Source organism: Pristiophorus japonicus, chromosome 5 (assembly GCF_044704955.1).
Source record: "Pristiophorus japonicus isolate sPriJap1 chromosome 5, sPriJap1.hap1, whole genome shotgun sequence".
In the NCBI taxonomy this organism is placed as follows: domain Eukaryota; kingdom Metazoa; phylum Chordata; class Chondrichthyes; family Pristiophoridae; genus Pristiophorus; species Pristiophorus japonicus.
The window spans coordinates 294,570,861-294,595,484 of record NC_091981.1 but is presented as its reverse complement, the minus strand read 5'-3'; the positions used below and the strand labels follow the sequence as shown (position 1 = coordinate 294,595,484).

The 24,624-nt window shown below is 46.7% G+C and overlaps 1 protein-coding gene across 19 annotated transcripts in view; it reads left to right on the top strand.

Moving 5' to 3' along the window:
- Positions 1-24,624, top strand: part of LOC139264761 (uncharacterized) — a 460,034-nt gene that overhangs the window by 131,771 nt on the left and 303,639 nt on the right. For all 19 annotated transcript variants that reach the window (XM_070881860.1, XM_070881862.1, XM_070881861.1 and 16 more), the window contains exon 4: positions 16,832-16,939. In XM_070881860.1, the coding sequence (XP_070737961.1) occupies positions 16,918-16,939 (22 nt within the window). In that variant the 5' untranslated portion in view covers positions 16,832-16,917. The remainder of the gene's footprint in view (positions 1-16,831; positions 16,940-24,624) is intronic.

Below are 24,624 nucleotides of genomic sequence, written 5' to 3'. Positions count from 1 at the left end.
CAGATTAGGAAAAGGAGAGATGCAACGAGACCTGGGTGTCATGCTTCATCAGTCACTGAAAGTGGGCACGCAGGTACAGCAGGCGATAAAGAAGGCAAATGGTATGTTGGCCTTCATAGCTAGGGGATTTGAATATAGAAGCAGGGAGGTCTTACTGCAGCTGTACAGGACCTTAGTGAGGTCTCACCTGGAATATTGTGTTCAGTTTTGGTCTCCTAGTCTGAGGAAGGACGTTCTTGCTATTGAAGGAGTGCAGCGAAGGTTCGCCAGACTGATTCCAGGGATGGCTGGGCTGTCATATGAGGAGAGACTGGATCAACTGGGCCTTTATTCACTGGAGTTTAGAAGGATGAGAGGGAATCTCATAGAAACGTATAAGATTCTGACGGGACTGAGCAGGATAGATGCGGGAAGAATGTTCCCGATGTTGGGGAAGTCCATAACCAGGGGACATAGTCTTAGGATAAGGGGTAGGCCATTTAGGACTGAGATGAGGAGAAACTTCTTCACTTAGAGAGTTGTTAACCTGTGGATTTTCCTGCTGCAGAGAGTTGTAGATGCCAGTTCACTGGATATATTCAAGAGGGAGTTAGATATGGCCCTTACGGTTAAGGGGATCAAGGGGTATGGAGAGAAAGCAGGAAAGGGGTACTGAAGAAATGATCAGCCATGATCTTATTGAATGGCGGTGCAGGCTCGAAGGGCCGAATGGCCTACTCCTGCACCTATTTTCTATGTTTCTATGTTTCGATGTGCCATTGTTTTAAAAGGGAGAAGGGAATAGACCGAGTAATTACAGGCCAGTCAGCTGAACCTCGGTGGTGAGCAAATGATTGAAAAAATTTCTGAGGGACTGGAAAAATCGTCATTTAGAAAGGTACAGGGTAATCAAGAACAGTTAGCATGGATTTGTTAAGGGAAGGTTGAGTCATACTAACTTGATTGATTTTTTTTGAGGAACTAACAAGGAGAGTCGATGAGTGTAGCGTGTTTGGTTTAGTTTATATGTCGTCTAGCAAGGCTTTTGACAAAGTCTCGCATGGCAGACTTCTCAGAAAATTAAAAACCTACGTTGGATCCAAAATTAGTCGACGAGTGTTTTTGTGCCTGGTTCCAGTGGGGTTCCGCAGTACTCAGTACTAGGGCGCAGAAATTGCCCTCCGCCGGAAATGGGGTGCGCCTACTGTTTTTGTTGTATTCTGGTCACAGCAATGGATGCGGTGGCCTATCGAGCGAAATTCAGCTCTTCGTCTTTTTTTTTCGAGTGGGGCGGAAAGTCGGTCATAATGGGGGTGGAAATGGGGATGGTACGGAATGACTGTCACTAGTAGGGCAGAGGTAGGGGCGGGACGGAGTAACCACATCTCTCCCCTTCAGTTAAAGGTGAGAACCACTGTGAACTCTGCGTTTATTTTGGTTAGGTCCACTTGGCCACCGGAGATGGTTTTGGCCAGACCAGCGTCCTCGCACCCAAAAGTCAGTGTCAGGCTGCCTGTTGGCGGCCCGGCTGAACCTGGGGGCATAATTGTCGGGCCGACCTGGCTGTCGGCCACCAATAAAAAAAAATGGCGTTGCCGGCAGTGCCACCTCCCCTTTAAAGGCGACCACATCGCCGACTAACAAGGAGTGTACTGACAAAAAAAGCTGTCGGGGGCATCGAAAAGTGGCGGGAGGACCTTTAGAGCGGAATTTCACTTCCGGGGCAGGACATCGACGGTGCGTGCTCTGATGATGCACTTCGGCAGCAGCAAGGCGGAAGTGGGGGGAGCGGGGCGGATATGGTCACCACCGGAAAAACGCTTGAGGGCAATTGCGCAAACAACGGACATGCCATGAAAAATCAGAGGCCAATCTGCCATAGGCCTTAATGAAGGAGGCAATTTTGGCCCCTAGGTCTCTTGTTTTTTGTGGTATATTTCAATGATTTAGACTCCAATGTAGGGGGCATGATTAAGAAGTTTGCAGATTTACAAAAATTGACCGTGTGGTTGATATTGAGGAAGAATATTTTAGAATTCAGGCATATAGCAACGGAATGGACAGGTGGGCAAAAAAGTGGCAAACGAAATTCAATCCGGAGAAGTGTGAGGTAATCCATTTGGGGAAAGCTAACAACAAAAGGGAATAAACAATAAATGATAGGACGCTGAGAAGTGTTCAGGAACAGAGGGACGCTGGATTGCATATCCACAAATCCCTGAAGATAGCAGGACCGACGGATAACATAGAAACATAGAAATCTACAGCGCAGAAGGAGGCCATTTCGGCCATCGTGTCCGCGCTGGCCGACAAAGAGCCACATGGCCCTCGGTCAGCAGACCTGAAGGTTACATATAAACCTATGAACAATGAACAATGGTGAAAAGGTAAAGAACATCCGGCCCAACCAGTCCGCCCCGACACAACTGCAACATCCCTTGCACCGCAACATTCTTCACTCCATCCCCACTGGAGCCATGTGATCTCCTGGGAGAGGCAAAAAAACAGATAAGGTAGTTAAGGCATATGGGATAATTTCTTTTATTAGCCAAGGCATAGAATAAAAGAGCAGGGAGGTTATGCTTGAACTGTATAAAACATTATTTAGGCCACAGCTAGAATACTGTTATAGATCTGGTCACCATATTACAGGAAATATGTGATTGCACAAGAGAGGATACAGAGGAGATTTACGAGGATGTTGCCAGGACTAGAGAATTTTAGATATGAGTAAAGATTGGATAGGGTGAGTTTGTTTTCTTTGGAACAGAGGAGGCTGAGGGGGGACCTTATTGAGGTATTTAACATTTTGAGGGGCCTAGATAGAGTGGCTAGGAAAGACCTGTTTCCCTTAGTAGAAAGGTCAACAATCAAGCAGCATAGATTTAAAGTAATTGGTAGAAGGATTAGAGGGGATTTGTGAAGAAATGATTTTACGTAGAAGGTGGTGGGGTCTGGAACTCACTGCCTTAGAGGTGGTAAAGGCAGAAACCCTCACCACATTTTAAAATTACTTGGATATGCACTTGAAGTGCCGTAACCTACAAGGCTATGGACCAAGAACTGGAAGGTGGGATTTGGCTGGATAGCTCTTTTTCGGCCAGTGGGCCAAAAGGCCTCCTTCTCTGCTGTACTGTCTGATTCTATGATTCCAAATAAGTTGGAATTCCCTTCCTGATCCATTGATTCCTGCTGGACTTCGGGTGTGGGTAGGATTAGGCTTGGGTGAAAAAGAAACCCGTGAGGGTTTTAAAACAGGTTGCTGATTCGCTATCTCCCTTTTCTGCTACTACCACTGACCCATTTCACTTCAACTATGCTGTTGCGCAGAAAAGAGCTGACATTTAAAGAAAGAACTCATATTTATATTAGGCCTTTCATACTCTCACGATGTCCCAAAGCACTTCACAGCCTATGAAATGTTTTTGAAATGCAGTCACTTGTTTTTTTTAAAGCAAGGTCCCACAAACAGCCTTGAGATAAATGATCAGATAATCTGTTTAATTAATGTTGGTTGAGGGTCAAATATTGGAAGAGCTCCCTTGTTCTTCTTCAAATAGTGCCAGGGATCTTTAACATCCAGCTGAGATGGAAGCTGAGATCTTGTTTTCAGGTCTCAACAACAACTTCCCTAGAGATGTAATCAAAAATGGACACTGAATCAAATGAAGAGATATTAGGAGAGTCAACCAAAAGCTTAATCAAAGAGGTGGGTTTTAAGGAGGAGAGGGAAGTTAAGAGGAGAGTGATTTTGGGAAGAAATTCCAGAGTGTGGTGCCTGAAGGCACAGATGTGGGCCAAAGGAAGGGTGGGGGGCTCAGAGCTACCATTACTATGAATGAGAATACTACATTGTGATTGGTGGTCCAGGCCCACGTGATCCCAGGATACACATACGCTCCTGGAAGACATGGGCTCATACGCTGGACTGTGCAACTAGGCCTCGGAGCACAATTCTACGTTCCTTCGGGACCATCAGGTATTTTTGTTAATAAAGTCTTGGTCAGAGGCGTCCGCCCACAGGCCAATATTATGAAAATTACATAGGCTATCTTCGTAATGCAAAGGAGATGGGATTGAAACCTCAGCTCGGGTTGAACCGGACATTAAGGTTGCAAATAGTCTGGTTCAGCCTGGAACAGTTGCCAGAGAGATGATGGAATCAATGGCAAACGTACAGGGCGTTTGTGGAAGGGGCCAAAGATGATGGCTTCGATCTTTCCAATGTTTATCTGACAGTAATTGTGGCTCATCCAGGACTGGATTTCAGACAAGCAGTCTAACCACTAACCAGACCTATATCACTACTTAACCTAAGAGGTGTAACTATCTCCTGGATCAAAGTGTCCAGCTAACTCTCCCCTATATTGGCCATCCCACTATATTATCAATATCGCCTTGCAGCTTTGTTTGGACATCAGAATGATTTACTACGCCTCCTGTTTTAGTATCGTCTGCAAATTTGGACAGCGCTCCCTCTAGCCCATCAATCCAAATCATTGATGTGCACAGTGAACAGGACTGGTCCCAGAACAAAATCCTGTGGGACACAGCTACCCATTTCCAACCACTCTGAGAAACTGCCCTTAACTCCTACTCTATCTTACAGTGGGAAACCTGCAGATTTCCCCAAGGAATTTCAGGGTCAAAGCCTCCTTAGTTATGCAAATACATCAGATTATTAGAGAGCGAGGCGACCTCTTACGTCATGCCTGTACTTCTCCCACCAATCACAGCATTGTTAAGGATCTGGGAGCATCTTCGCTACCCATCAGGCCGAGGGATAATGCATTGTTCAATCTGAAGTGCCCACCGACAGAGACCTGGACTAATAATTAAGAGAACATGAGTTTAGATCCCATCATGGCAGTTTGAAAATTTGAATTCACTTTGCTGGTATCAGTAAAGGTGACCATGAAATTGTCGGATTGTCGTAAACACACAACTGATTCACTAAGGTTCTTTTAGGGAAGGAAACCTGCTATCCTTACAGGTGTGGCTTATATATGACTCCAATCGCACACCAACATGCTTGACTGCCCTCTGAAGTGACCTATTGAGTCGCTCAGTTGTACCAAACCACTTGGTTGGAGCATCTTCACCACACAGACTACAGCAGTTCAAGAAGAAGGCTCACCACCACTTTCTGAAGGGTAACGAGGGATGGACAATAAATGCCAGACTTGCCAGCGATGCCCACATCCCCAGAATGAATAATTTAAAAAAGAATACAGCCTTCAGTTGATGAGAACCTGACTGCGATATCAAGAGCATTTCTCAGCCTCAAACAAGAGATTAGAATTTAATTGGATGATGTAACAGACTCTTGTGATGTCACATTGAGTTGCACCAAAGCTGGGTGGAGGGGGAGAGGGGTGGGGAGGCAGGGCATCAGAATTGTGAACAGAAAATTATTAAAAGCTTAAAGAAGCTGCACTGAAATTTACCAAAAAAAGCGCAATTGAGCACCCGCTACATGCAATTGATTGCAGATTGCCCAGGCCAATCGCTCACACCCAGTCCTGTTATCTTCAGCTTTGGATGACGCATGCCATCATATAAAAGTCTCTCGTATTCCACCTTGAGCTTGTAGCTAGGGTTGTACTGAACAGGAACTAGGCCCCGATTTTAATTCTAGGTGGATTCTCCACTCAGGTCTGAGTTAAAATTACAGCTGGGTCTCAATTATGTAATTGGGCCACAACATGCATATGTAAAGAAGACCCCTGTTGGCTCTGGGCGCGTGTCCTCAGGAGAGCGGGTTAAAATTATGGATGTTGCGATCATGGTGGTTTTCGGACAGGTAAGAGCAAGGGCGATTTTAACTGCCTACCTGCCAGGTTTCTATTGATCAAGTACGGTTAAAATCTCTTATTTTAGACTCTGTGAAGGGCAATCTTAACTTTGGGTAATAACTTCAAATGGGTGATATTGAATTATCTGCTCATTTCACACCCCAACAACTTCCAATGGAAAGAAACATTGGGCGAGGTATATAATTGGTGGCCAATTTGATATCACCTGATTTACACAATCACCTAAAATTACACCCCTGTGAAAGAACTTTTGTTTATTCCGCATTGAAGCTGTTAGCCATAGTTGTTTGGGGCCCCTCAGGGATTCAGGGAATAGTTAAAAGCCCAAACAACAAAATCATAGAAATTTACAGCACGGAAGGAGGTCATTTCAGCCCGTCATGTCTGTGCCAGCCAACCATTAGCTATCCAGCCTAATCCCACTTTCCAGCTCTTGATCCGTAGCCCTGTAGGTTATGGCATTTTAAGTGCACATCCAAGTATTTTTTTAAATGTGATGAGGGTTCCTGCCTCTACCACCCTTTCAGGCAGTGAGTTCCAGATCCAGGAATCAAGGGGTATGGTGAGAAAGCAGGAAAGGAGTACTGAGGTGAATGATCAGCCATGATCTTATTGAATGCAGGCTCAAAGGGCCGAATGGCCTACTCCTGCATCTATTTTCTATATTTCTATGTTTCAGACCTCCATCACCTCCAAACCTCCCCCAATTACTTTAAATCTATGCCTCCTGGTTGTTGACCCATCTGCAAATGGAAACAGATCCTTCCTTTCCACTCTATCCAGGCCCCTCATAATTTTATACACCTCAATCAGTTCTCTGTTCCAAAGAAAACAGACCCAGCATCTCCAATCTTTCCTCATAGCTAAACTCTCCAGTCCAGGCAACATTCTTATAAATCTCCTCTGCACCCTTTCCAATGCAATCACATCTTTCCTGTAATGTGGTGACCAGAACTGCACACAGTACTCCAGCTGTGGCCTAACTAGTGTTTTTGCTTTTGTATTCTATGCCTTAGCTAATAAAGGCAAGTATTCTTAACCTTATCTACGTGGCCTGTACTCCAAGGTCCCTTTGCTCCTCTACACTTTTCAGTGTCATACCATTTAATGTGTATTCCCTTGCCTTGTTGGATTTCCCCAAATGCATTCCCTCACATTTATCTGGATTGAATTCCATTTGCCACTGTCCTAACCACCTGACCAGTACATTGATATCTTCTTGAAGTCCGCAGCTTTCTTCTTCATTATCAACCACACAGCCTATTTTAATGTTATCTGCAAACTTCCTAAATATCCCCCTCAACATTTAAGTCCAAGTAATTGATATATATTATAAAAAGCAAGGGACCCAGAATGAGCCCTGCGGAACCCCACTGGATACAGCCATCCAGTCACAAAAACACCCATCAACCATTACCCTTTGCTTCCTACCTCCGAGCCAATTTTGGATCCAACTTGCCACTTTGCCCTGGATCCCATGGGCTATTACCTTCGTGACCAATCTGCCATGTGGGACCTTATCAAAAGCTTTGTTAAAATCCATATACACTATATCATACGCACTGCCCTCATCGACCCTGTTGGTTACCTCCTCAAAAAAATTCAATCAAGTTAGTCAGACACGACCTTCTCTTAACAAATCCATGCTGACTGTCCTTGATTAATCCATGTCTTTCCAAATTAAGATTTATCCTGTCCCTCAGGAGTTTTACCAATAATGTTCCCACCAACAAGGTTAGGCTGACTGGACTGTAATTACTCGGTCTATCCCTTTCTCCCTTTTTAAACAAAGGTACAACATTAGCAGTCCTCCAGTCCTCTGGCACACACCTGTAGTCAGAGAAGATTGGAAAATAATGTTTAGAGCCTCTGCTATTTCCTCTTATGCTTCTCTTAACAGCCTGGGATACACTTCATCCGGGCCTGGGGATTTTTCCACTTTCAATGCTGATAAGGCACTTAATACATCCTCTCTCACTATATTTATATTGTTTAATATTTCACACTCCTCCTCCCTCATTGCAGAGTCTGCATCAGCCCTCTCTTTTGTGAAAATGAATGCAAAGTATGCATTAAGCATCCTACCCAAGTCTTCCGCCTCCACACACAGATTTCCTTTATGGTCTCTAATAGGCCCAACTCTTTCTCTAGTTATCCTCTTGCTCTTAATGTATTTATAAAACATCTTTTGTTTTTTCCTGATTTTACTTATGAATATTCTTTCATGCTCTCTTTCTTTGCTTTCCTGATATCTTTTTAAATTGCACCCCTGCACTTCTTATAATCCTCTAGAGTTTCTGCAGTGAAGTATATATTTTTTAAATAGTTCATTCAGTTTTATTTTAATGCTGATCAAGAAGAAGGATGGGAATAGAATGGAGCTCATTTTCATCTCACCTTGGCCCCATGTATGCCTAGAAATGTGGTGGTAGCAGGACGTAATCCGTGGGGTGGGGGGGGGGGGTGAGGAGGGGGGTTGGAATGTCTCACTGGAGGTTGCCTGTTTCCGATTTTTGTTTGGAGATCCATATAGGCGACCAGTACTCCCGCTGGAAAGAGGTGGGGGTCCTGATTAATCTATGCCAAAAGGGTCAAAGCTCTTATCATATATACCCGCATTGTTACTGCCAGATCCATAACCCACAAACCCTGCGATACAAGTTGTAAGGCAGCTATGTTCAATGGAATTCAATGCTCTCAACTAAAATACTACAAAGATTTTGGAGACAGATGTAAGACTAAATGCAAGAGATTTAAAACAGAGAGCAGGAGAAATTTTTTTACACAAATATTTTGTATAGGTCTTCACAGTAGAAAACACTAAAAACATCCCAATATCGGATAATCAAGGGGCTATCGGGAGGGAGGAACTTTATACACCACTATCACTAAAAAAGTAGTACTCGATAAAATAATGGGATTAAAAGCGGAGAAGTCCCATGGACCTGATGGCTTGCATCCTAGGGTCCTTAAAGAAATGGCTGCAAAGAGAGTGGATGCATCGGTTGTAATCTACCCAAATTCCCTGGATTCTGGAGAGGTCCCAACAAATTGGAAAACCGCAAATGTAACGTCCCTGTTTAAAAAAGGAGGCAGACAGAAAGCAGGAAACTATAGACTGGTCGTTGGGAAAATGCTGGAGTCCATTATTAAGGAAGCAGTAGTAGGACATTTAGAAAAGCATGATTCAATCAAGCAGAGTCTGCATGGTTTTATGAAAGGGAAATCATGTTTGACAAATTTGCTGGAGTTCTTCGAGGATGTACCGAGCAGGGTGGATAAGGGGGAATCAGTGGATGTGGCCACATAAAAGGTTACTGCACAAGATAAAAGTTTACGGGGTTGGGGGTAATATATTAGCATGGATTGAGAAAACAGAGAGTCAGGATTAACGGGTCATTTTCCAGTTGGCAAACAGTAACTAGTGGGGAGCCGCAGGGATCAGTGCTGGGGCCTCAACTATTTACAATCTATATTAATGATTTGGATGAAGGGACCGAGTGTAATGTAACCAGATTTGCTGATGACACAAAGTTGGGTGAGAAAGCAAATTGTGAGGAGGACACAAAAGATCTGTAAAGGGGTAGAAACATAGAAACATAAAAATAGGTGGAGGAGTAGGCCATTCGGCCTTTCGAGCCTGCACCGCCATTCAACAAGATCATGGCTGATCATCCATCCCAGCACCTCCCCCCCACGCCCCCTCCACACCCCCCGACCCCCCCAGCCGCAAGGACCACATCCAACTCCCTCCCGAACACATCCAATGAACTGGCATCAACAACTCTCCGCGGCAGGGAACCCCACAGGCCAACAACTCCCCGAGTGAAGAAGTCTCTCCCCATCCCAGCCCCAAACAGCCCCCCCCATCCCAAGACCGTGCCCCCCTGCCCCGGCTCCGGACCCGCCCAACACCGGGAACACTCCCCCTGCACCCAACCCGCCCCGTCCCGTCAGAATCCTTCCCAAATGCCGAACACCCCCGGATGTCGAGCCCCCAGCCCCGGCCACCCCGGAGCCACGCCCCCGCAACGGCAACCACACCACATCCACCAACCGCCATCTGTGCAGTCAACCCGTCCACCCCACTCTGAACACTCCCCGCACCGAGGCACAGAGTCCCCAGGCCCGCCCCTCCAACACACTTCGCCCCCGCCAGACCTCCGCTGCAATGTGGCCCCTCCTGTCCCCGGCCCTGGGTTTCTCCGCCCTCCACCTCCACCACTCTCCCCTCCATCCCCCGCCCCCGTCTCCTCTCAACTTCCCTCTGCCTCCCCGCACAGGCTTCCATCTTGGGGTATAGACAAGCTAAGTGAGTGGGCATAAATTTGGCAGATGATGTATAATGTAAGAAAATGTGAGGTTATCCACTTTGGCAGAAAAAATAGAAAAGCAGATTATAATTTAAATGGAGAAAAATTGCAAAGTGCTTCAGTACAGAGGGACCTGGGGGTCCTTGTGCATGAAACATAAAAAGTTAGTATTCAGGTACAACAAGTAATCAGGAAGGCAAATGGAATGTTGGCCTTTACCGCAATGATAGAGTATAAAAGCAGGGAAGTCCTGCTACAACTGTACAGAGTATTGGTGAGGCCACACCTGGAATACTGCGTGCAGTTTTGGTCTCCGTATTTAAGAAAGGATATACTTGCATTGGAGTCTATTCAGAGAAAGTTCACTAGGTTGATTCCAGAGATGAGGGTGTTGAAGATAGGTTGAGTAGGTTGGGTCTATACTCATTGGAGTTGAGAAGAATGAGAGGTGATCTTATCAAAATGCATAAGCTAATGACAGGGCTGGATAAGATGGATGCAGAGAGTATACTTCCACTCATGGGGGAAACTAAAACTAGGGGGCATAGTCTCAGAATAAGGGGCTGTCCATTTAAAACTGAGATGAGAAGGAATTTCTTCTCTCAGAGAGTTGTAAATCTATGGAATTCACTGTCCCAGAGAGCTGTGGAGGCTGGGTCTTTGAATATATTTAAGGTGGAGATAGACAGATTTTTGAGCGATAAGGGAATAAAGGGTTATGGGGAGCGGGCAGGGAAGTGGAACTGAGTCCATGATCAGATCAGCCATGATCTTATTGAATGGTGGAGCAGGTTCGAGGGGTCAAATGGCCTCCTCCTGCTCCTATTTCTTATGTTCTTGTGTTGTGGAATGTACTACAGGAGTTAGTAATTGATCATGTCAACAGAATAGGTTAGAAATGTGATTGAAAGGAAGAGTGATAAAGGGACATGGGAACAGAGTGGGCATATGAAATTAGGACCACTGCTCATATGGAGAATAGACATCTGTGAGCTGTTAAAAGACTCATTCAGAAATTGGAATGTAAGTAGCTAGTCTGGTTATGACTGGTGAGGTGGTGACTACTTTCAATATACCAGGGAATGCAAGCCCTAGTTTATATAATCGCACCTTATAACCTAACCTTTGCAGGTTTGGTAACATTCTGGTGAGTCTGCGCTGCACTCCTTCCAAAGCCAATATATCCTTTCTAAGGTGCGGTGCAGAGAACTGTACACAGTATCCCAGATGTGGTCTAACCAGGACTTTTGTATATTTGTAGCAAAGATGGCTCAATGTCTGATGCACATTATTATGTGCCCAATTTAAGATGTGCAAGAATGAGGAGGAGGGCTAGACCATACACACCCCGCATGTACAGGGAAAAGAGGTCTTACCTTGACGTGTCCGAGCACACCTGCCTTCAGAGACTGCACTTCCACAAGGTGGTGATCAATGAAATATGTGAGCTCATCAGGCCACATATGCAGCCTGACATCAGTGTCGGTCGAGGTCAAGGTCACCGCGGCACTGTCTTTCTACGCGTCCGGTTCCTTTCGGGCCTCCGCGGTCGAGATTTCCCCTCTGTCTCACCATCCCACCCATCGCTGCATTAGACAGGCTACAGAGGTCCTTTACGTGCATAGGATGGACTTTATCAGCTTCCCCATGACCACAGAGGCACAGACTGACAGAGCTGGAGCATTCTACTGCATTGCTAAGTTCCCCAGGGTGCAGGGAGCAATACAGTGCACTCACATCACCATGCGGGCACATTCTCAGGACCCAGAGCTTTTTCGTAACAGAAAAGGATTTCACTCCCTGAGGTCCAACTAGTTGTCGACCACAACCAGATCATAATGGCAGTGAATGCCAAATGTCCGGGCAGCTTCGATGAGGCTCACATCCTGCGTGAGAGCGCTGTCTCTGACATGTTTTTGAGTCAGCCACAGGGACAATGCTGGATGCTTGGTGATAATTGATATGGCCTCGAAACATAGAAACATAGAAATTAGATGCAGGAGCAGGCCACCTGGCTGATGACCCCCCTGCGTGACACTCACATTGAGGCCGAGAAGCGATACAACCAGAGCCACAGAAACACACGCAATGTGATCCAGGAAACAATAACTGCTCTTAAGTAGCACTTCAGATGTCTGGACCACTCAGGCAGGAAGCTACAATACAACCCTGAGCAAGTAGGTAAATTCATGGTCGTGTGCTCCATGCTGTACAACCTGGCTATCAGGAGGGGAAAAGAATTTCCTGAAGGGACTGATGCTCAACCTCAGGAGAGAGAGGAAGATGAGGACGAGGGGCTGAACGCTGACCTAGGGCCAGACAATCAGGCTGGCTATGCAACCATGCCTACGACCCCCTCCAGACCGCAGTAAAGGGCCCGTGATGGCTACATAGATGCAAAACTCTTATGTGAGGAGCTGATATCTGAATGATTTGCCTGAAAGAACATTGCTGTGAGTGACAACGCAGACACACTGCTGTGTGTGTGCAGCTCAGACATCAATGGTGCCCATCACCTTGGTGCCAGTTAAAGTTTATGTTGATTGAAGTTAAGTTTTATTTAACCCTTTCATGTTAAGGAATCACCAGTGTGTAACGGTCCAGCTATCTGATACAATGCGAAACAAGGTAATGTTCAATAAAAATATTTTTATACGAACATTGGTCTGAAATCATAAGTATCACGGGCAAAAACACCCAACCCCTGCCCACACCCCACTTTTTCCACCATTTACATCAATCAAATGTTCAACATGTCCAGCAACACAGAATACAAAGGCAAAGCAGGAGGGTGGTCCCTTCCCCCCATACATTGCAATAAATTGCATACACCCAGATGGAGATATAACACAGCCATCGCCTGCGGACATACACTTCACTTTCCTTCCCCCCTCTCCTTTTTCTCCCCACCTCTACCCCTTGCCCTCCTCGCTCCATAGCGCCTGGCCGAAGAACTCCTCAGGCGCTGCCTAATGGGGGGGATGAAGGCAGAGGCGGTGGTTGCACGAGTACCGGAGCGGTGGGTGCCGAAGGGGGAACATTCTTTGATCCAGAAGCAGGACCTTGGTCCTGCCTCTCATCTGTTGTTCGCAGTGGTGGTGCGGAACCTAGGGGAGGAGTGCCACGCTCTGGGACCATTGGGAGGCCTGTTCCTGGCTATTGCCTCCAGGGCCTCCGCCATCAGCGGAACGTACTCGGTCATGATATGCCCCCCAATGCTTCGAGGAGCTGGTCACCAATGTCTACAGTCCTCCTGGACAACTGTACCATCTCTCTGCTCTCATGTTGCGCTCGTGGACCAGACCTGCCGCGTCTACAAAACCTCAGCGGGGTCGGCGCCGTCCTGGGGACAAATGGGGTGCCCTGTGGCGAGGTGCTTGGCGCCGGTACCTCCAGAGTGGAGGCGGGAATGACCGGAGGAACACTAGATGGCCTTGAGGTGGAATGGCTTCTGGAGCATGGCGATGCAGGTTCCTCGAAGTTGGCGCTCTTATCCGTAGAGAACAGACCCAGGGGATTGACGGGCGAGAATCGGAGCTCCTCAGCAGATGTAGGATCGTTCAGTGAGTCCGGCCCCACGCCCCCACCTTTTAGCCTCTGTGGTCTTGCCTGGTGCCGCGCTGCTGGTTGAGCTGCACAACACAAATGAGGTTATTAGAGGAGAAGGGGGTGCTAGAGTCACAAGGTGATTCCAGCACTACACACAGCATATGCACGACAAAAGCACCACCGCTATCAAGATCATCACAGACATCACATTTCATGACCATCAACACATGGTGCATTGCAATGATTTTCATTAGGCCAGCATTATTTCTGGGACAATTTTAGAAATCATCTATCATATATGATTGTTCGGATATGAGTGGGTGTGGCATCTATTGACTTTACAACACGCAATGGTGTAAGCTTTACTCACGTGGCATCACTTCAGGTCTGCAGATGCTTGCGCGGCTGTCTGGGGGTGCTTCCCCACGAGTGTGAGCACCTGCTCCTCCATCTCAATGATGTCGCTGACAACTGGTGATCCCCACCCGTTTGCCTCTGCACGGATCTCATCGTCGATAGCTCCTTCTGTAAAAGGTGGCAGGACGACATGGCATGGGATCATTGTGTGATATCATTGCTAGGTACTGTCACAGAGACTGATAACACATAATCGACAGAAGTAATCATGATGATTATGGTAATTATCATTCTTTACCTAAAGATGTGCACTGTGACCGCAGGCTTTGAGTACACCATTCCCGGTAAAAGTGAAAGACCTCACATCTGCTGATAGTCACTCATGACTGTTACAAATTAAATTATATAAATACATAGTACATGTAAATAAATGTAATACTTACACTTGCGGATCCCACAAGGTTGTCCCATTGTTTGCGGCATTGGTTTCCCTCACGCACCTCATTGGTCGCCACCTCTATTATCTCGGTCCATATCTTTGGGGTGGGCTTCCCACGCCCTCCCTATGTCAAATCACCCCAGTGTAACTCGACCTCCTGTAGGAGGGAGGCATTTGCCTCATCCGAGAACCTCCTCACTCTTTTGCACCCTCCAATGTGCTCCTCTCCCAGCTCACTACTCTCGCCAGCGTCAGTCTCCACAGCGTGCTGTGATGCCTCCTCCTCTCCCTCCATTATCGGCCAAAATCGGGCAAATATATGGCTGGTAACAGCTAATTTTTATTTCTCTATTTGCTCTAAAGCTCTAAACTCTCCCTTCCTCCTCCCAAAGCAGCCACATCACATCCACACACGCCTTCAGTCCCTCTGAGCTCCCTCTCTCTCTGTCTCCTCTTCTGCGCATGTGATGATGACCCTTGACCTCCTGAATCGCGGGAATCGAGCGTTGCCATACCGTTGCTAAGGACGGCAACACTTTACGGCAGAAGGTCAGTGAGATTTAACGCCCATTTCATATCGCTCGCCATAATGCCCAATTCCAAAAATGGAGACTAGGTGCTTTGAGAATGGGCGAGAAGCTGGCAATCTGAAACCCCATTTTTACCGCCCACACTGGAAATAACGCCCATTTTTGGGCGATCTGCACAAAAATGTAAAATCTAGCCCATGATCATCAATCTTCGCGTCATCAGCAAACTTGAGTATGTGGATGTCTATTGTGTTATCTAAGTCATTAAATTAATAAATACAGTGAAAAGTTGAGGTCCCAGCACAGATCCTTGTGGGACCTTCTAAATATGCAGATCATCCTTTTTTTAATTCATTCATGGCCGTCGCTTACAAGGCCAACATTTATTGCCTATCCCTAAATGCCCTTGAGAAGATGATGGTGAGCAGCCATCTTGAACTGCTGCAGTCTGTGAGGTGAAGGTTCTTCCACAATGCTGTTTCGGAGGGAGTTCCAGGATTTTGACCCAGCGATGATGAAAGAACGGCAATATATTTCCAAGCCAGGATGGTGTGTGACTTGGAGGGGAATTTGGAGATGATTGTGTTCCCATGTGCCTGCTGTCCTCGTCCTTCTGGGTGGTAGAGGACACAGGTTTGGGAGATGCTCTCAAGCATTAGCGTGTTGCTGCAGTGCATCTTGTAGATGGTACACACTGCAGCCACGTTGTGCCCATGGTGGACAAAGTGAATATTTAAGGTGGTGGATGCGTACGGTTCATCCGGACTGCTTTAACCTGGATAGTGTCGAGCTTCTTGACTGTCATTGGACTTCTGGGGTCCGAAGTTTTCTTCCCTCCTTAAGGTCCATTACCTCCCAGCGGTAACCCCTTTCCACCCCACGAGGGAAATTGGTCCACGGGAGCGGAGCGGCTGCTGGTCGTGCCCCCGACAGCTTTTCCCAATGGAACCTGCCAGTGGCTGGGCAATGCGTTCGCCCTTAAAAGGGAGGGCGCTCCGCCGTGGCCACCATTTTATTTTAACAATGACAGTCATGCATTCGGCCAGATTGCCAACAGGCCAGCCTGCACCCTCTCTTGGGTACCGGGCCACTGGCACAGCCAAAGCCCTCCCTGGTGGCCCAGTGGGCTCCACTAAAGTGCCTGCAGCGCTCACAGCAGCTCTCCCCTTTAATTGAAGGGGAGGGACATTGCTGTGCATCAGCACGACGCGGCAAGCCTGCATCATGCTGACATCATCGGCGCTGTGCTGAAGTGCTCAGTGCGGGACGCTTTCCACCCCACTCTTGACCTACTTCTGCCCCACAGCCACCTGAAACACCGGTCCGATGAAATTGCACCCTAAACGAAGGCAAAATCCCTCTCTGATCATTTAATTCAAGTTAGCCGCACTGTTTGGGGTGGAGGGTGGTTTCACCCCCCTGATCTTATGATGGAGGGAAGGTCATTGATGAAGCTGAAGATGGTTGGGGCTAGGACACTGCCCTGAGGAACTCCTGCAGCGATGTCCTGGGGCTGAGATGATTGACCTCCAATAATCACAACCATCTTCGTATTAGGTATGACTCCAACTTGTAAAGAGTTTTTTCCCTGATTCCCATTGACTTCAATTTTACTAGGGCTCCTTGATGCCAGACTCAATGGTTCTAATTGAATTCTGTAGGCAGGCGAGACCCTCACTGCTGTTGCTAATGAAATAGTCTTTAGAGGAAAAAATGGCTTAATTTTTTTAGAATGGCTTCGACTTGGGATACCAAAACTTGTAACAGACTACCAGTATAGTGAGCAGGTTGCATGGATAGCTCATGACGAAATAACACTTCTACCTCTTACTGTCTTTTTAATGACAGAACCTTCATCATATGACGATGAATACTTAGATCATTACTTAGATGATGTATCTTATGGAGATGATGACGTGTTCCTACCGAATTCAATGAATCAATCTGACGCATGTGGTAAGTACTGAAAATATAGAAACATCAAATGGCAAATAATAACAAACAGTACATTTTTGGTTTGATTTTTTATTTTCAGCGGGAAAGACTTGCCAGAGATTGTCAGAGCCACCATTAAAAGCCAATTCTTTGTTTTCCCTTACTTTGTCTCCCACCCAACTGCAAATAATCCCTTAAATGAAAAGTGCAACAGCTTATGCTGTAAGCTGATGGAATGGTAGATCCTAGATCCTACCCGTGATTCTCCCCAAAGGATTTCTCAATATGCTCCAGGATGCTGATGGTGGAAAGGGTGTCAAGTATATTCTTTAATAATTTCATTGCATATTTACTTTTTGCCTTAATAATTGAATAATAGAAATTGTTAGATGAAAAAAGACCCAGGTCCATCTAGTTCTCCTTCTACCTTCCTGGTTGTCACATTTTAATTGCTTTAACCCTGGCGGCTGTGCCTTCAGCTGCCAAGGCCCTAAACCCTGGAATTCCCTCCCTAAATCTCTTTAACCTCACTTGCCAGGAAGGGACAGAATGTATAAACATAAATTTGAATCAGAAAGTGGTGTCAAAACTGGAAAAAATGATAAAAAAACAAATTTAAAAGCTCTTTATCTGAATGCATTCATAACAAGATAGATGAGTTGATGGCACAAATAGAGACAAATGGGTATGATCTGATAGCCATTACAGAGACATGGTTGCAAGGTGACCAGAACTGGGAACTAAATATTCAGGGGTATTTGACAATTCGGAAGGACAGACAGAAAGGAAAAGAAGGTGGGGTAGCACTATTAATAAAGGATGAGATCAGTGCATTAGTGAGAAATGATATTGGCTCAAAAGATCAAGATGTTCAATCAGTTTGGATGGAGATAAGGAATAATAAGGGGGAAAGGTTCTGGTGGGCGTAGTCTATAGGCCCCCTAACAGTAGCTACACTGTTGGACAGAGTATAAATCAAGAAATCATGGAGGCATGTAAAAAACGAACGGCAATAATCATGGGTGATTTTAACCTTCATATTGATTGGACAGGGTAGTCTTGAGCAAGAGTTCATAGTGTGTATCCGGAACAGTTTCCTTGAACAGTACGTTGCGGAACCAACTAGGGAGCAGGCTATCTTAGATCTAATACTGTGTAATGAGACAGGATTAATAAAGGATCCTCTAGGAATGAGTGACCATAACATGGTTGAATTTCAAATTCAGTTGGAGAATGAGAAAGTTGGATCTCAAACCAGTGTCCTAAGCTTAAATAAAAGGGACTACAAAGTTATGAAGGCAGAGTTGGCTAAAGTGGACTGGGAAAATAGGTTCATGAGCAGTGGTAAACATTTAAGGAGATATTTCACAACTCGCAACAAAAATACATCCCAATGAGAAGGAAAGATTGTAAGAGAAGGGATAATCAGCGGTGGCTAACTAAGGAAATAAGGGATGGTATCTGTTACACTCAAAATAAAGGATGAAACTGAGTACTGTAAGCAATGAGTAAGTGTGACCTTAGCTCCTTTAATTCGACTCCAGAGTGCAGGTACTGCGTGGTGGGCCTGCTTATATACAGTGCTTCCAAGGGATGCTGGGACCCCTTGGGACTCCAACAGGTAGGCCCTCTGGTGGTGGTGTGATACAGGTTGCCAAGGGTTAAATACATAACATCACTCCCTCGTAAAATCAATAGTACACTTATTTACAGGGTGAGACGATCTGGGGCTTTTCGCTCCCTTGTCGATTGTCTCAGTACAAATGCAGGTGTGGGTGAGTTGGTTGGTTCTTCACTGGGCTGCTGGGCAGCTGGCCTTGCCGGGCTGCTGGGGATGGTGAGTTCGGTTTCGTGGTCAACCGTGATGTCGGTTGCCACTTGTTTGTGTGTTTGAGGGTCGAAGTTGGTGGTGTCCTCTTCGGGTTGTTCGTAGCTGTTGGTGAACCACAACTTGATTTGGTCCAAATGCTTTCTGCACGTCAGTCCATTGGCCAATTTGACCTATGACCTTTGGCTATGACCGTGCCAGCGAGCCATTTGGGACCATGTCCATAATTGAGTACAAACACAGGATCATTGACCTCAATATCGTGTGACAAATTTGCGCGATCATGGTACATGCTTTGTTGATACCGCCTGCCCTCGACGTGATCATGGAGATCAGGGTGGACAAGAGAGAGCCTTGTTTTGAGCGCCCTTTTCATGAGCAGCTCAGCTGGGGGAACCATGGTGAGCGAGTGGGGTCTGGTGCAGTAGCTGAGCAGAACTCGGGACAGTCGGGTTTGCAGGGAGCCTTCCGACATGCGTTTCAAGCTTTGCTTGATGGTCTGAACTCCCCGTTCTGTCTGGCTGTTGGACGGGGCAGATGTGATGTGTTTGATCCCATTGCGGGTCATGAATTCCTTGAATTCAGCACGAGTGAAACACGGCCCATTGTCGCTGACAAGGACATCAAGCAGGCCATGTGTGGCAAACATGGCTCGTAGGCTTTCGATGGTGGCGGTGGACGTGCTTACAGACATTATTACACATTCAATCCATTTTGAATAAACATCCAGAACAACCAAGAACATTTTGCCTAGAAATGGGCCAGCATAGTCAACGTGGATCTTAGACCACGATAGGAGGGCCACGACCACAAACTTAGCGGTGCCTCTCTGGGTGCATTGCTCAGTTGAGAGCAAGTGTTGCACTGGCGCACGCATGACTCTAAATCTGAGTCGATGTCGGGCCACCACACATGGTGCTCTGGCTATGGCTTTCATCATTACGATGCCTGGGTGGGTGCTGTGTAGGTCATGTATGAATGTTTCTCTGCCTTTCTTGCGCAAGACCACGCGATTACCCCACAAAAGACAGTCCGCCTGTAAGGACATTTCGTCTTTGTGCCTGTGGAACGGTTTAATCTCTTCCTGCATCTCCGTTGGGACACTGGAGCAGCTCCCATGGAGGACACGTTTTTTTTTACCAGGGACAGTAAAGGATCCTGGCTGGTCCAGGTCCTGATCTGGCGGGCCGTAATGAGTGACTTTTCATTTTCGAATGCATCCGTCACCATGAGCAAGTCTGCAGGCTGTGCCATTTCCACCCCAATGATGGGCAATGGTAGCCGACTGAGAGCATAAGCGCAGTTCTCTGTGCCCAGTCTGTGGCGGATTACATAGTTGTATGCAGACAGCGTTTGTGTCCATCTTTGGATGAGGGCAGAGGTATTGGTGTTAATCCCTTTGCTCTCTGAGAATAGCGATATGAGCTTTCAAGCTCAAACTTGAGACCAAACAAATACTGGTGCATTTTTTTTCACCCCGTAAACGCACGCCAGAGCTTCTTTTTCAATCATGCTGTAGGCCGTTTCGGTCTTGGACTGACTTCTGGAAGCATAAGCGACCGATTGCAAAATCCCCAATTCGTTAGCCTGTTGTAACACACACCCGACCCCATATGACGACGCATCGCAAGCTAGCACTAATCGTTTACATTGGTTATACAGAACAAGCAGTTTGTTTGAACATAACAGATTTCTGGCTTTCTCAAAGGCAGCCTCTTGTGAATTCCCCCATACCCAGTCGTCTCCCTTGCACAGTAGCACACTAGCAAGGTGCTTAACCCGGGTAGGAAATTGCCGAAATAGTTGAGGAGTCCTAGGAACGACCGCAGCTCCATCACGTTCTGTGGTCTCGGCGCATTCTTGATGGCCTCCATCTTGGCGTCGGTGGGTCTAATGCCGTCTGCTGCGATTCTTCTTCCCAAGAACTCGACCTCTGGCGCCAGGAAAACACACTTCGAGCGTTTCAACCTGAGTCCCACGCGATCTAGCTGACTTAGAATCTCTTCCAGATTCTTCAAGTGTTCGATGGTGTCCCGACGTGTGACTAGTATGTCGCCCTGGAAAATCACGGTGTGTGGAACTGACTTTAGCAGGCTCTCCATGTTCCATTGGAAAATTGTCGCGGCTGACCGAATCCCGAACGGGCATCTGTTATAGATGAACAGACCTTTGCGCGTGTTGATGCAGGTGAGGCCTTCCGAAGATTCCTCCAGCTCCTGCATCATGTAGTCCGAGGTCAGGTCCAACTTGGTGAATGTCTTTCCTCCAGCCAGGGTCGCAAATAGGTCGTCTGCCTTGGGTAGCGGCTACTGGTCCTGTAGCGAAAAACGGTTAATCGTTACTTTATAGTCCCCACAAATTCTGCGCTCGGATGTCGTCCCAGTTCCAACGGATTTTTCCCAGCCAGCTTCTGCCGAACAGTGTGGGGCCATCCCCTGGCTCGATCCATAGTGGGAGTTCGTGCACTGTTCCATCATAGGAGACTTTGACTTCTGCACTGCCAATCACAGGGATCAGTTCTTTGATGTAAGTTCTTAGCTTGGTATGGATGGGGCTGAGCTTGGGCCTGTGTGCCTTGTTGCACCACAGCCTGTCGAAGACCTTTTTGCTCATTTGCTCCCGTGTCCAGTTCCGTGGATACTGGAATTCCATTCAGTTCAACTTTTAACATTATTGGTGGACATTTTGTGGTGAAGATGTGTACTCCATACACCTCTGCCTCCTTGGTTCGAGTCTCTAATTCAGCCTGATCCACCTCTGCAATGTGGTGGTTTGCAGAGTTTGCAGCTCGCCTGCACATTTGTTGAAGGTGTCCCATTGTCCTGCAGCCGTTGCGCGCATAGTGCTTGAAGCGGCATTGATGGGCCCGATGATCACCTCCACAACGCCAACAAGGTGTTAACTGCCTCACATTAACGATTGATGACGGACTCTGGATCACCTGAGGTCATGAAGCAGCCGGCGTGTACGTTCTGCCATGTATATTCCTGCTCGAAAACGACGTTACTTTGTGCACAGTACTGGCCGAAACCTCTTTATGCTGCAAAATTTATTTGGTGTTATTGCTGGTGGACATAAATGCCTGCGCTATCGTTATGGCTTTGCTCAAATTCGGTATTTCAACAGTCAATAGTTTGCAAAGGATTACCTCATGGCCAATGCCAAGCACAAAAAAGTCTTTCAGCATTTGTTCAAAGAATCCATCAAATTCGCAATGTCCTGCAAGGCGCCTTAGTTCGGCGACGTAGCTCACCACTTCCTGGCCCTCCGTCCATTGACACGTGTAGAACCGATACCTCGCCATCAAAATGCTTTCCTTAGGATTTAAGTGCTCCCAGACCAGCGTACACAATTCTTCATAGGATTTGGTTGTTGGTTTTACCGGAACTAGAAGATTCTTCATGAGACCATAGGTTGTTACCCATGGACAATAAGAAGAATTGTCCTTCGTTTGGCAGCGTTCTCATCCCCTTCCAGCTCGTTGGCCACGAAGTATTGGGCGAGTCTCTCCATGAAGGCCTCCCAATCATCCCCTTCTAAGAACTTCTCTAGGATACCAACTGTTCTTTGCATTTCCGCGTGGTTGTTCGTTACCTCGTCGCCAATTGTTACGCTCATAATAAAGGATGAAACTGAGTACTGTAAGCAATGAGTAAGTGTGATCTTAGCTCTTTTAATTCGACTCCAGAGTGCAGATACCGCATGATGGGCCTGCTTATATACAGTGCTCCCAAGAGATGCTGGGATCACTTGGGACCCCAACAGGTAGTCCCTCTGGTGGTGGTGGGATACAGGTTGCCAAGGGTTAAATACATAACAGTATCAACTTGAAAACAAGGGCATACAATGTGGCCAAGACTAGTGAGAGGCCAGAGGATTGGGAAACTTTTAAAAGCCAGCAATGAATGACTAAAAAAATGACAGAGAATGAAGATAAGTTATGAAAATAAGCTAGCACAAAATATAAAAACAGATAGTAAGAGTTTCTACAGGTACATAAAAAGGAGAAGAGTAGCTAAAGTAAATGTTGGTCCCCTAGAGGATGAAACCGGGGAATTAATAATGGAGAACAGGGAAATGGCAGAGACGTTGAACAAATATTTTGTATTGGTCTTCACGTTAGAAGACACTAAAAACATCCCAATAGTGAATAATCAAGAGGCTATAGAGAGGGAAGAACTTAATACAATCACTATCACTAATGAAGTAGCACTCGGTAAAATAATGGGACTAAAGGCGGACAAATCCCCTGGACCTGATGGCTTATATCCTTGGGTCTTAAGAGAAGTAGCGGCAGGGATAGTGGATGCATTGGTTGTAATCTACCAAAATTCCCTGAATTCTGGGGTGGTCCCAGCAGATTGGAAAACTGCAAATGTAACGCCCCTATTTAAAAAAGGAGGCAGACAAAAAGCAGGAAACTATAGACCAGTTAGCTTAACATCTGTTGTTGAGAAAATGCTGGAGCTATTATTAAAGAAGCAGTAGCAGGACATTTGAAAAAGCATAATTCAATCAAGCAGAGTCAGCATGGTTTTATGAAAGGGAAATCATGTTTGACAAACTTGCTGGAGTTCTTTGAGGATATAACGAGCAGGATGGATAAGGGAGAACCAGTATTTGGATTTCCAGAAGGCATTCGATAAGGTGCCACATAAAAGGTTATTGCACAAGACAAAAGTTCATGGGTGTCCTCGACTCCATCCCGCAGCATGCTACCCACCACCACCTCAGCAAAAACCTAGCCCTGCACGAGATAGAAAAGGCAATCAGTCAGCTCAAGAACAGCAAGGCATCAGGAGCAGATGGACTCCCCGCCAAGGCACTGAAGTATGGCGGAGAAGCGCTATTGGCACGAATGCATGACCTCATCTCTCTTATCTGTAAGGAGGACAGCATGCTGGGTGATCTCAGAGATGCCGTATCGTGACTACCTTCAAAAAAGGGGACGTCCAACTGCGGCAACTACAGAGGAATCTCCCTGCTGTCGGGCACTGGGAAAGTCATCATTAGAATCCTTCTCAACCGTCTTCTCTCTGTGGCTGAAGAGCTCCTCCCAGAGTCCCATTGCAGATTCCGTCCACTAAGGGGTACAATGGACATGATCTTCACCACGCGACAACTACAAGAGAAATGCAGGGAACAGCACCAACCCTTGTACATGGCCTTCTTTGACCTCACAAAGGTCTTTGACACCCTGAACCGTGAGGGACTATGGAGTGTCCTCCTCTGTTTCGACCGCCGCCAAAAGTTTGTCATCATCCTCCACCTGCTCCATGATGACATGAAAGTCGTGATTCTGACCAACAGATCCACTACAGACCCAATCCACATCCGGACCGGAGTCAAGCAGGGCTGCGTCATCGTGCCAATGCTCTTCTCGATCTTCCTCGCTGCAATGCTCCATCTCACTCTCAACATGCTCTCTGTTGGACTGGAACTAAACTATAGAACCAATGGGAACCTGTTCAACCTTCGTCGCCTCTAGTCTACATCGAAGGTCGGCCCATCCTCTGACAGCGAACTACAGTACGCGGACTACGCTTACGTCTGCGCACGTTCACAGACCGCACTCCATCATTAACATCTTCACTGAGGCGTACGAAAGCATGGGCCTTACACTAAACATTTGTAAGACAAAGGTCCTCCACCAACCTGACTCCGCCTCACATCACTGCCCCCCCGGTCATCAAGATCCACGGCGCGGCCTTGGACAACGTGGACCATTTTCCACATCTCGGGAGCCTACTATCAGCAAGGGCAGACATCGACGATGAGGTACAATACCGCCTCCAGTATGCCAGCGCAGCCTTCGGTCGCCTGAGGAAGAGAGTGTTTGAAGGCCATGACCTCAAATCTCGCATCAAGCTTATGGTAT